The 13,777-nt window shown below is 38.9% G+C and overlaps 1 protein-coding gene across 1 annotated transcript in view; it reads left to right on the forward strand.

Moving 5' to 3' along the window:
• The window catches only part of LOC115305095, a 126,618-nt gene that overhangs the window by 32,293 nt on the left and 80,548 nt on the right, over positions 1–13,777 (forward strand). The window contains exon 2 of the mRNA XM_029955438.1: positions 13,005–13,236. Within this exon, the coding sequence (XP_029811298.1) occupies positions 13,005–13,236 (232 nt within the window). The remainder of the gene's footprint in view (positions 1–13,004; positions 13,237–13,777) is intronic.

Below are 13,777 nucleotides of genomic sequence, written 5' to 3' on the forward strand. Positions count from 1 at the left end.
ACTGGGTGTTGTATGGAAACCAATTTGACAATAGCCTATTTAAAAAAATTAAAAAATTTTGTTATAAATGTTATATCAGCTTTTTTAAACTCTCTTTTTTGTGCATGTATTCTGGAAGAATTGCCCTGCTCTGCCTTGCCTAGTGTTCTTTGGCTTGGGCACCATTGGATTTTTGGTTATGTGGCCTGGTATTTGGAGGCTATATGTGTTAAAGTGCTGATTTGCTTAGAATGAATCAATCAGCTAAGTATTTTCACATATAACATTTTAAATCTAAAATACTAATGTCGTATCTTAGTACCACCTTGCTCACCCCCTCCCTGCCAGCCAAAGTAGACTGTATAGTGACAAATCACGGTCCCTAGGGTCTTGTTCAAATGACACCTTCTTCATGAAGATTTCTTGGTCCCTCCTACTTGGAGATGAGCTCTTTCTTTGATGATAACTTTATGTTTTTCTTTTTAACTGTTTCCTTCCCAGTTCTCTGACTTCTATTATTCAACAGATTCACTAGACATTTGTAGGCATTAGACAAAATGCTTTTATGATATTATATCACTTAATCCTTACCACAGTCCTGTGATTTAAGCACCTTACAGATAAAAGAATGTTAACCTGGAGAGCCAATAATTCTTCTTTAGGTCACCGAGCTGGTAGGCTGCAAAGTAGAATTCAGCTCAGGTCTGCATGAGTTAAAGCCACATCCTCCTTCCAACAAATCATGTTGATAAAGCAGCAGATTGTCTTTACAATTATTTTTTGTGCTTCCCTTTCCTCTATGAAATTCTGATTTCCTTCAGAATCTTGCCTGTACTTATTTCTCTTGGACATGGGAGGGAAGAAACAAAAGCTCATTGAATTGGTAGAACAAGTGTGTGTATCTTGAATTTGGTTCCAATAAAATTTCAAAATGAATTATGGAGTTTTGCTCATGCATTTAATCTCTATCGTTCATCAATCATACATTTATAAGTTCTGGCAAAAGACTCTTCTGAAGGACTTCTGGAGCCATGGAGTATATGGTTTGCTTTCATGGTCATTCAGTTGTGGAGCATTCTGGTGGATGTTCTCTGGAGCCAGGTCACTGGGCAGAATGTCTGGTGTTAATTGGCTGTAGTTTATCTCAATGCTGGAAAACCGTGTAGTGCTGCTTGCTGTCACCTCTGGGCGTCTGATGGCTTTCTGGGCAGGCCAGGCTCCATCATAGCTTCATCGAGAAGCAACAGCGTCCTCTTTCGAGCTTCACAGAACTCTCTCTGTACCTCTCTTTTATCGCCTCTCACCAGGTAGTACAATGATTTATGTGCATGTCTTATTTCCTTTATTATGTAGGAAGCTCCTTAAGGTCTGGGCCGTGTCAGATTCATTACTCACTGTGCTCACATGGTGCCTGGCACATAGTAGGTGCTCAATACATTTTAAAAAGTGATTAAAGTAGGTTCTAAATTCAGCAGATATTGCTTCCCCTATCTTCCTAGCGCCATTTCAGCACTTTTTGCTCCTGCCCACTATTCATGTGGGTGTTTTGAGCTGAAATTGCTGAAAAAGGATGTAATTTCCCTTGTTAATATAATTACTACCATATATTATTGCAGCACTAAAGTCATAACATCCTCATTTTCAGTGGCCTATACACATCACCAAAATTATCTCTGGAGGAGAAATTTATCATGTTTGTTTTCAGTCACAGAGTGAAATGCTGCCAAGTTTGGCAAATGTATATGCTCAGCCTCTTTTGAGTGACAAGTGTGTAAATGAGGCCATTTTATGAAAAAATGTAAATCTCTTATTTGCATCCAGACAATTTGTTAACTGTTTGGATTCCAAATTCAGGGCAGGGGGTGGGTAGTGAAAATGCTTTTCTCTGTGAGTCTTTCATAGTTTGGGAAAATTACAAATGAGGAACTGAAGAACCTGGAAAAGGAGCAGGAATATTTGACTCCTGCATTATGTAGGCAGGAGCCCCATCCAGGGCGGCTAATGCCCTTGTCAGTTGAACTCAGGGTGGACAGGGACAGGATTTTGAACTGTGAGTGCATGATCAAGTACTAACAGTCCCAAACAAAGTCTAATATGAATTTATTTTTGCTTTTGGAGAGAGACTCTTATTCTAGGAGTCTTGTCTCAGCCCAGAATTTAAAGGGGACTTTACTTGAAGCAAGACTGAGCTGCTGGTCCTGTCATGCTTGTGGGGAGGATAGAAGATGGACATCTGTCCTGTGTGCTGCAGTTGATGCTGGAAGACCAGCCACAAGGGTGAAGGCATGGCATCTGAGGATTACTTCAGCCTCTAACCAGGGCTAGCTAAAGACAGCACTAGGGACAGGGAAATATTCCAGTGGTAATCAAAGCCTCATGTCAGGGAATCTAGGTTGTGGGAAGGTGGTGACTGAGGGCAGAGTCAAGCTCAGAGTTCAGGGACTGAGTATGGCTAGGCTTTTTAGTAAAAAGCCAAGAGAGGACTCTTATAGAAAGGGAGCTCCTATTAAAATGAAGAATTCCCAAAGTTGGGTCCCATGCCACTTGGGTACTAGAACTTTTAACTGCTTTGCTTTGTCCTAAGAAACATCTGTTTCCTTGCTGTTTCAACTTCAAGGATCCTTGGCCTTGGCCCTTTCTAGAAGTTCTTGGTTTACAATGGCTTTCAATTCTGCGTTCATTAGAGGTACTTGGGAAGCATTAAAAAAATAGGCTCCTACCCCTGGACGTGGGTACACATATGCATCTATGCACATATGCATGCACATACATATATACACATGCATATATGTATATATAAATTACACACACATCCACATGTATGTATGTATGTATTATGTATGCATGCGGGTATGTATTTATTCCCAAGAGATTTGAATGTATAGGCTGAGAACCATTGACAACTAGATGGTGTGAGAGGTAGGGAGTGGAGACTTAAGTGACCCCTACTGGCCAACAGTAGCATCACCAGAACAAAGCAGGAGCATGGAGAGTTTATAGCTTATAGCTAGCTACTATTTATAGCATCCTTACCTTGTGCCAAATACTTTCTTCATAAGCTCATCTGATTTTCACATGCTATTACGTGACATTTTATTACCTCTCTTTTTAGATTTTTATTTTAATTTAATTTAAAAAGTTTTTTTTTTTAGTTTTTATTTAAATTCCGGTTAATATACAATATAATATTAGTTTCAGGTGTACAAGATAGTGATTCAACACTTCCATACATTACCCTGTGCTCATTACAGCAAGTGCACTCTTTAATCTTCATCACCTATTTTTTAGACTTATATATTTTATTTTATTTATTTTGTTTCATTTTTTTACTTCTATAGTTTATTTATTTTTATAATTTACATCCAAGTTAACACATGGTGCAACAATAATTTCAGGAGTAGACTCTTTAAGCCCCTTTCCCGTGTAGCCCATCCCCCTCACAATCCCCTAGCAACCCTCCGTTTGTTCTCTATATTTAAGAGTCTCTTATGTTTTGTCCCCCTTCCTGTTTTTATATTATTTTTGATTCCTACCCTTATGTTCATCTGTTTTGTTTCTTAAAGTCCTTATGTGAGTGAAGTCATAATATTTGTCTTTCTCTGACTAATTTCACTTAGCAGAATACCCTCTAGTTCAATCCACATAGTTGCAAATGGAAAGATTTCATTATTTTTGATTGCTGAGTAGTACTCCAGTGTGTGTGTGTGTGTGTGTGTGTGTGTGTGTGTGTGTGTACAAACCACATCTTCTTTATCCATTAATCTATTGGTGGACATTTGGGCTCTTTCCATATTTTGACTATTGTTGATAGTGCTGCTATAAACATTGGGGTGCATGTGTCCCTTCAAAACTGCATACCTGTATCCCTTGGATAAATACCTAGTAGTGCAACTGCTGGGTCATAGGGTAGTTCTATTTTTAATTTTTTGAGGAACCTCCATACTGTTTTCCAGAGTGGCTGAACCAGTTTGCATTCCCACCAGCAGTGCAAAAGAGATCCTTTTTCTCTGCATCCTCACCAGCGTCTGTTGCCTGAGTTGTTAATGTTATCCATTCTGACAGGTGTGACAGGGTATCTCAGTGTGGTTTTGATTTGTATTTCCCAGATGATGAGTGATGTTGAGCATTTTTTCATATGTCGGTTGGCCATCTGGATATCTTTGGAGAAGTGTCTATTCATGTCTTTTGGCCACTTCTTCACTGGATTATTTGTTTTTTTGGGTGTTTAGCTTGTTAAGTTCTCTATAGATTTGGGGTACTAACCCTTTATCTGACATGTCATTTGCAAACATCTCCTCCCATTCCATCGGTTGCCTTTTAGTTTTGCTGATTGTTTTCTTTGCTGGCCAGAAGCTTTTTATTTTGATGAGGTCCCAATAGTTCATTTCTACTTTGGTTTCACTTGACTCCAGAGACATGTTGAGTAAGAAGTTGCTGCGGCCAAGGTCAAAGAGGTTTTTGCCTGCTTTCTCTTTGAGGATTTTGATGGGTTCCTGTCTTACATTTAGATGTTTCATCCATTTTGAGTTTATTTTTGTATATGGTGTAAGGAAATGGTCCAGGTCCATTTTTTGCATGTTGCTGTCCAGTTTTCCCAGCACCATTTGCTGAAGAGACAGTCCTTTATTCCATTGGATATTCTTTCCTGCCTTGTCAAAGATTAGTTGGCACGTTTGTGGGTCCATTTCTGGGTTCTCTAGTCTGTTCCACTGATCTTAGTATCTGTCTTTAAGCCAGCACCGTACTGTCTTGATGAGTAAAGCTTTGTAATACAGCTCGAAGTTCGGATTCTGATACCTCCTGCTTTGGTTTTCTTTTTCAAGATTGCTTTGGCTATTCGAGATCTTTCCTGGTTCTATAAAAAATTTTAGGATTACTTGTTCTAGTTCTGTGAAAAATGCTTGTGTTATTTTGATAAGAATTGCATTGAGTATGTAGATTGCTTTGGTTAGTATTGACATTTTATCAATACTTGTTCTTCCTACCCAGGAGCATGAAATATTTTTCCACTTTTTTGTGTCTTCTTCAATTTCTTTCGTAAGCTTTCTATAGTTTTCAGTGTATACATTTTTCACTTCTTTGGTTAGATTTATTCCTAGGTATTTTATGGTTTTTAGTGCAATTGTAAATGGGATCAATTCCTTGATTTTCTCTCTCTCTCTCTTGCTTCATTATTGGTGTATAGAAATGCAACCAATTTCTGTGCATTGATTTTATATCTGACTTTGCTGAGCTCATGGATCAGTTCTAGCAGTTTTTTTTTGTGGAATCTTTTGGGTTTCCCATATAGAATATTGTGTCATCTGTAAAGACACAAAATTTGGCCTTCTCCTGGCTGATTGTGATGCCTTTATTTCTTTGCGTTGTCTGATTGCTGAGGCTAAGACTTCCAATACTATGTTGAATATCAGTGGTGAGAGTGGACATCCTGTCATGTTCCTGACCTTAGGGGGAAAGTTCTCAGTATTTCCCCATTGAGGATGATATTAACACTGGGTCTTTCATATATGGCTTTATGATCTTGAGATATGATCCTTTTATCCTTTCTTTCTTGAGGGTTTTTATCAAAAAAGGATGTTGTATTTTGTTAAATGCTTTCTCTGCATCTATTGAGAGGATCATGTGTTTCTTGTCCTTTCTTTTATTGATGTGATGAATCACATTGATTGTTTTGTGGATATTGAGCAAATCCTTCATCCCGTGATGAATAATTTTTTAAAATGTATTGTTGGATCCAGTTGGCTAGTATCTTGTTGAGGATTTTTGCATTCATGTTCATCAGGGAAATTGGTCTGTACTCCTTTTTTGAGGGGTCTTTGTGTGGCTTTGGAATCAAGATAATGCTGGCTTCATAGAAAGAGACTGGAAGTTTTCCTTCCATTTCTATTTTTTTGGAACAGCTCAAGAGAATAGGTGTTAACTCTTCTTTAAATGTTTGGTAGGATTCCCCTGGAAAGCCATCTAGCCTTGGACTCTTGTTTTTTGGGAGACTTTTGATTACTAATTCGATTTCTTTACTGGTTATGGGTCTTTTCAAATTTTCTGTTTCTTCATGTTTCCATTTCGGTAGTTTATATGTTTCTAGAAATTTGTCCATTTCTTCCAGATTGCCCGTTTTATTGGTGTATAATTGCTTGTAATATTCTCTTATTATTATTTGTGTTTCTGCTGTGTTGGTTGTGCTCTCTCCTATTTCATTTTTAACTTTATTTATTTGGGTCCTTTCCTTTTTTTTTTTTTTTTTTTTGATCAAACTGGTTAAGGGTTTATCAATTTTGTTCATTCTTTCAAAGAACCAGTTCCTGGTTTCATTGATCTGTTTTACTGTGTTACTTATTTATTGGTTTTGATTTCTGCTCTAATCTTTATTATTTTCTGTCTTCTGGTGATTTTGCATCTTATTTGCTGTTCTTTTTCCAGCTCTTTGAGGTGTAAGGTTAGGTTGTGTATCTGTGACCTTTCTTCCTTCTTTAGGAAAGCCTGGATTGCTATATACTTCCCTCTTATGATCGCCTTTGCTACATCCCAGAGGTTTTGGGTTGTGGTGTTACCACTTTCATTGGCTTCTAAGTGCTTTTTAATTTCCTCTTTAACTTCTTGGTTAGCCCATTTATTCTTTAGTAGGGTGGTCTTTAGTCTCCAAGTATTTGTTATCTTTCCACATTTTTTCTTGTGGTTGATTTTGAGTTTCATAGCATTATGGTCTGAAAATAGGCACGGTATGATCTCAGTCTTTTTGTACTTGTTTAGGGTCGATTTGTTTTCCAGTATGTGGTCCAGAATAGTCTGGAGAACATTTCATGCGCATTGAAGAAGAATGTGCATTCTGCTGCTTTAGGATGAAATGTTTTGAATGTATCTATTAAGTCCATCTGGTCCAGTTTGTTATTCAAAGCCATTGTTTCCTTGTTGATTTTCTGTTTAGATTATCTGTCCATTGCTGTAAGTGGGGAGTTGAAGTCCCCTACTATTATGATATTATTATCAATGAATTTCTTTATGTTTATGATTAATTGATTTATATATTTGGGTGCTTTCACATTTGGAGCATAAATGTTTACAATTGTTAGGTCTTCTTGGTGGATAGATACCTTAATTAGGATATAATGCTCTTCTTCATCTATTATCACAGTCTTTATTTTAATATGTATGACTACTCTGGCATTTTTTCGGTGACTATTAGCATGATAGATGCTTCTTCATTCCTTTACTTTCAATCTGAAGGCAGCGTTAGGTCAAAAGTGGGTCTTTTGTAAACAGCTTATAGATGGATCTTGTTTTCTCATCCATTCTGTTACCTTATGTCTTTTGATTGGAGCATTTAGTTCATTGATTTTGGAGTGAGTACTGAATGATATGAATTTATTGCCATTATGTTGCCTGTAGAGTTGAAGTTTCTGGTGGTGTTCTCTGGTCCTTTCTAGTCTTTGTTGCTTTTTTTTTCCCCTGTCTTTTCTCCCCTCAGAGAGTACCCCTTAAAATTTCTTGCAAGGCTTGTTTAGTGGTCACAATCTCTTTTAACTTTTGTTTGTCTGGGAGACTTTTTAATTCTTCTTCTATTTTGAATGTCAGCCTTGTTGGATAAAGAATTCTGGCTGCCTATTTTTCTGATTCAGCACATTGAATATATCCTGCCACCCCTCTGGCCTGCCAAGTTTCTGTGGACAGGCCTGCTGCGAACCTGAGCTGTCTTCACTTGTAGGTTAAAGACTTTTTTTTCCTTTGCTGCTTTCATGATTCTTTCCTTGCCCGAGTATTTTGTGAATTTGACTATGATATGCCTTGTTGATGGTCGGTTTTTGTTGAATGTAATGGGAGTCTTCTGTGCTTCCTGGATTTTGATGTCTGTGTCTTTCCCCAGGTTAGGAAAGTTTTCCACTATGATTTGCTCACATAATCCTTCTACACCTTTTTCTCTCTCTTCATCTTCTGGGACTCTATGATTTTGATGTTGTTCCTTTTTAATGAGTCACTGATTTCTCTAATTCTTAAATCGTGCTTTTTTGCTTTAGTCTCCCTCTTTTTTTCTGCTTCATTGTTCTCCATAAGTTTGTCCTCTATGTCACTTATTCCCTTTTCTGCCTCATCCATCCTTGCCACTGTGGCAGCTATTTGAGATTGCAGTTAAGTTATAGTATTTTCTATTTCATCCTAACTAGCTTTTATCTCTGCAAAAAGGGATTCCAATCTGTTTTCAACCCCACATAGTATTCTTATTATTGTGATTCTAAATTCTGGTTCAGACATCTTGCTTGTATTTGTGTTGATTAAGTCCCTGGCTGTCATTTCTCCCTGTTCTTTTCTTTTGGGGGTGAACTCCTTCATTTTGTCATTTTAAAGGAAGAAAAGGAATTAATAAGGTAAAAAAATTAAAATCAAATAAGAGATGCTAGATCCTAGGTGTGTTCTGGTCTGGTTGTTTAAAGGAGCTTTATAGATTAGAGAAAAAAGGGAGAGATTAAAAAAAAAAGAAAAAAGGAAAATATCTGAAAAATTGAAAAATTGAATAAATGAAATATGAGAAAATGAAATGATGGAAGTTAAAAAATAGAATTTGAAAATTTTACAAAAAAGTAAAAATAATTAGTAGAAAAAATTAAAGAAAAATATTTTTAATAGAAATGGAAAATAAAAAATAATTTTTTCTCTTTCTGTATTCAAAAATAAGAAAAGAAAAGAAAAAAATTGACTAGAAGGACCAGCAAATAGACTGAAGTACAATTGAAATTACACTGGTTTCCCCTAGAAGTTGAACTATGAAGCACTTTGTAGTCTGTAAACTAAGCAAAGTGGAGAGACTTGTGTTGTTATTGAAGAGCAAGGTTGGCCCAGTTGGGTGGGGCTTAGTGTTACGGCTCCATTCTCCACTAGATGACGCTGATTAGCTTACTGGGATTGGATTGCTGTGGCACCTGTAGGAGTGTATGCCCACTTGGGAGGGGTGAAACTGGTGTCACCCAACTACCCAGTCTCTAGTATCAGAACTCTGTGCTCTCCCTGACCAACAATTGTGCACCTCTCCTTTGTCATTGGCTTCAATCTATTCCCTACTTTTACAGTCTGTGAGCAAGCCTTCAGGTTGCCAGGTGGCACCTCCCTCCTGAGTTTTATATCAAATGCAGCTGTATTTCTCAATCCCTCATTTCTGAGGGACTGTGGCTTTGACCCTCTCAGACCTTCTGGGGGAGGGTCTCACTGAGTAATAGCTGGGTGCTGGCCTGCCCCCAGGAACTTTTGGGAGATGGTGCTGCTGCCGATGCACAGAGACTGCAGCTGGGTGCCAGCCCGCCCCAGAAAAAGATCACATGGTCCTGTAGCAGCAGCATTTCAGAGATTATGGAAAATCACAACACACATCTGGTGCCAGGCTTCCCATTAACTCCTTGTTCCACCACCAGTGAATGTGGTTGTTCTCCGGGGTCCACTGGGACCTTGGCCTGTAGGGAGGCTGCACAGCCTCTACCAAATGTCCTCCCAGCAGGGGAACCGCCTCTCCCCACGTGGCCTGAGGACCCTGAGGACCTCACTCTCTGCTCCTGAGGATTCACCCTTCCTACCAGAGCACTGCCAGATATTGAGCTGTGGAGTTTCAGACTCTGCACTCTAAGACTATTAGAGTCTTAATGGAATTAAAACCCTCTCCTTTCTCCCTTTTTTGTTTAGTCCCTTGCATACTCTTTTTCTCCCCAGCTGCTTTCAGGCTGGGGGGATGCTTTCCATACTAGCCCTTCCCCCCAACCTCCCCCCTTGCCGTCTCTGTCCTCTCTCTGTAAACAAAAACAGCTCCCTGCCCTCTGCAGCTTTCTCCCCCAGTTCACCTCTCCACACCACATACCTGCTGAGTTCTGTGGTTCAGGTTGTGCAGATTGTGGTGTTGGTCCTCCAATCAGTTTTCTAGGCGTGCAAGATGGTTTAGTGTTGATATGGCTGTATTTCAGGGATGAGAGACACAAAAAAACTTCCATGCTGTTTTGCCATCTTGGCCACCTCCTGATTTTTATTTTAATTTTAGAGAGAGAGAGAGTATGCAAGTGAGGGAGAGAGGCAGAGGGAGAGAGAGAGAGAATCTTAAGAAGGCTCCATGCTCAGTGTGGAGCCAGACACAGGGCGTGATCCCATGACCCTGGGGTCACAACCTGAACTGATATCAAATGTTGGATGCTCAATGGACTAGGCCATCCAGGTGCCCAATTAACTCTATTTTTCCAATAAGGGCACTAAAATCCAAGTTTCCAGAACTGAACCTGGACTTTGAACCCAGGTTAAGATAGAACCATTGCTTCTTATGACAGTCTTATAGAGCTGTTGTATGATTTCAGCCTGAATTATGGGTATTATAGTGTTGAATTTAAAAATTTGGGCTCTGGGGTTGAATTTAGATAAATTAAACTCCTGGCTCTGCAGTTTAGAGCTAGGTGATTGGAACAAGTTAGTTAACTTCTCTGACCTTCAACTTTCACTCATAAAATGGGAATAGAATGGTTATGAAGTCTACACGAGATAATACTTGTAGAGCTCTTAGGATACTTGCTACCCCAGACTGAGCACCCAATTAGCATTCTCTGTTAATACGAGAACTGGTTTAGGGTAGCAAATGCAGGTGTTGGGCGCAGAAACTCAGTTATGAGGAACTGGAAAAGTCATTTCAGAGGATGCTAGGGGATGCTGATATTATCTTGTATGAATTTTCTGTGCCAGTCTCAATTGGTTAGAACAAGGGAAAAAATGAGGAAAATTACAAATAAAGTGAGTTAGTGATTCTCTTAGCTGCATTCTTTCTTCATTTCTTTAGTTCTAAGAACCTTCCTCATGGCTCCTCCACCCTCTGTGCCTAATGCTTCGGTCCAGTCTCAGGCGGTAATGAATTAGAAAGATACCTACTCCAGGAGTATTTAATCTTTGCTAAGAGACTCAATTAACCTTCAGGATCCAAAGGAATTAATTTTTGATAGTGTAATTTAAGACCCTTTGAGAGGTATTGGGGACATAATGTTGGGCAGAGCCTGTTTCTCTGGTCAGCCAAGAAATATTGCTGCCTTGGCTGCATGAAGGATTGTCATCATATAGTTGTCCAGGTGGCAGGACCACCTCCAGTTTACCTTAGTGTCCTCCATAGTCTTGTGTACACTCCTGGGGACATAGTAAGTCCTCAAAAGTCTTTTGTTGAAGAGAATTTAAAGAATATATTTAGTTGTGAATCTTAATATTGTTTCTGTCTAGGTATTTATGAATGCTTAATAAACTTTTCTTGCAAAATTTTGGAAACTATTACCAAAGTCACTAATTGCATTTTATACACTTAAATATTTAATTTTCTTTACTTCAAATTCATTTGTTTGTTCATTCAGCAAATGTATATTGTCTACTCTGTGCCAGTTGCTTGGGGAAACATTTTGGATTGAGGACATTCTTTCCAGAGTTGTTGGGCTCATTTCTTTCATATTCTACTTGAAGTTGACCCATCTCTCCTGAAAGTACCTTCTTGGCCAAATGAATGCTTGATCCTTTGGATCTAGCTGTTTGGGAGCCCCATTCTTCAGCTCTCAACTTTTTCTCATTCATACTGTAAGTGCTTTTTGGATGGGTGTCTGCATTCTATGTATTCCAAAAAGATAGTCAATTAAAAAGCAAAATAATCCATCACCTCTCAGTTAACAGTCAAGACTGATAGATATTTCTTCAAATGAAATATGAAGTACATCTCTTACTTTCATTGCTTGGGACCTCATTTTGTTGTGACTCAATTGATGAATTTGGAGTTCTGATATTAATATTAACATGTTCCCAGTTACTTAGTTGGCTTCTAAGGGAGATTGTTTGCAGAATGCCCCTGCCAATTTTGGTGTGTATTGAGGTTAGTAACACATTTAGAGTTAAGGCAAAAAAAAAAAAAAAAGCATCAAAGAATCTTCAATGACAGTAGACTGGCAAACAGTAATTTTGCATTTCTGCCTGGTGTCGCGTATGGAATTTTCATACTGGGTCACATTCATTTTGTTTTATTGTTTCATTTTACATCTAGGATGATGTTGACAGTTTCTGAGGAGGCAGTGACTCCAGGGACCAGCTGTGTGAGCTTTGAATATGAAAGGGGGAAGGAATGGTTTCATGATAAGGGAAAAGAATGAGAGTAGTGGCGCCATGTTATGGGGAGGATTCGGAAAGGCAGAGGAGAGGAGAATCAGGGAAAAGTGCCACGCATGAAATTAGATGCTGCTTCTGTGATCTGACCCATCCTTATATAAACCTCTGTTCCTTTCTGCAGTTTACTTAGTTTTGTTCAAACTGACTAACTTTGAGTGTGTATGTCTTCACGTAATTTATGGTCACCTATTTTTACATATTCTTGTGCAGGTACATTTTGATAGTAACTTCCACTCAAAGATTTATTGAGTGCCTACAATGTCACAAACATAGCATATATAAAGATGAGTAAAACCCAGGCTTCTGCACTCCAAGAGTCACAATAAACAAAACAACAAATCTGCATTTAACCATCTAACTGACCAGCCAACAACAAGACAAGTGCTAAATTGATGTATCAGGCAAAAGCTGAGAAGGGTTTTTAATTTAAACCCCAATGGAGATGATTAACTTAGTCTATGAGATTAGAAAGGGATGAATAGTAAAATTTTACTAGTATTGAAGGGGGTGGGCTACCCAGCTGGAGGTGACAGGGTAAAGATTTGGAGGAATGACTTGACATGGTTTTTTGGGGGAGTGACCAAGTAGACCAATGTGGTGGGATTGCTGAGAACTTGGGAAGAAGTGGAAAGTAAGGTTAGGTGGACAAATTGAGGCTAGAGTATGAAGGAAAGGAAGATGGATTGTGGAGGTGACTGAGCACAAATATCACCCAAAGAACGTGACTGTTGGAGAGAATTAAAGAAAGACTGCATAGTGTTCAAGTTTGTGACCCTAGCTCTTCCTCTTGGCAGAGGGCAGAAGAGGGGAAGTTCTAGCCTGAGAATGGATATAACTCAAATATTTTAATTGTATCCTGACCATAAGCCTGGACATCTCAGGTTGGGGCGATACTCTGAGAGCAAGCTTCTGAAGCACAAGGGGTCCATGGTGCCCAGCTATGCTGTCCTCCTGGAAACAGTGTGGACAGCTTTAGCAGCAACAATGTCTCACTGGGATGTCGGTGACATGGACCAGAGGGAAGGGAAGCAGCTGGTACCCAGTATGACTGTAGCTGCAGAAATGCCCAAATTGTTAACCAGTCTAGGTCATATGAACTGGGCCATCTCAAAGGTATTTAGAGGAAAGATAAATCCAGTGAATGAACTCACAGTTCATTCCAGGTGTGCCAGCCCTGGTCTAAGGCAGGGATGTTCAATTCCAGACACCCTCACAAATGAGAAGTTAGCATTCCTAATGTCATCCTTCTTTTGGTCCAGAATGATTCAGAAGTGGGCTCGGATGAGTCTTTTTTTTTGGCAGACAGTCAGTAGTCATCTCCTTTCCCCTTTTTAAAATGCCTGTAGAACAGCAACACTGTTATGGAAATTAGTTAGCAGCTGCTGTACATGAATGTTTAGAAAATTAATATTACTCACATTATGCAGTACGGAAGCAGAATTTTAATGAAGCACAGAAACTACAGGCACATTGACCCCTTCCCCTTATCAGAGAAATCTCAGGATGCACAACTTTCTTTGAGAAAACTCATTTCCACTAGGCTTCTATAGGCCTATTAGTGACAAAAATAGAACATTCTCAACCCAGAGGAGCAAATATTTCAGAACATATTATACTAACATATGACAGTGTCAGCCAAACCATTGTGTATACT

Source organism: Suricata suricatta, chromosome 10 (genome assembly GCF_006229205.1).
Source record: "Suricata suricatta isolate VVHF042 chromosome 10, meerkat_22Aug2017_6uvM2_HiC, whole genome shotgun sequence".
In the NCBI taxonomy this organism is placed as follows: domain Eukaryota; kingdom Metazoa; phylum Chordata; class Mammalia; order Carnivora; family Herpestidae; genus Suricata; species Suricata suricatta.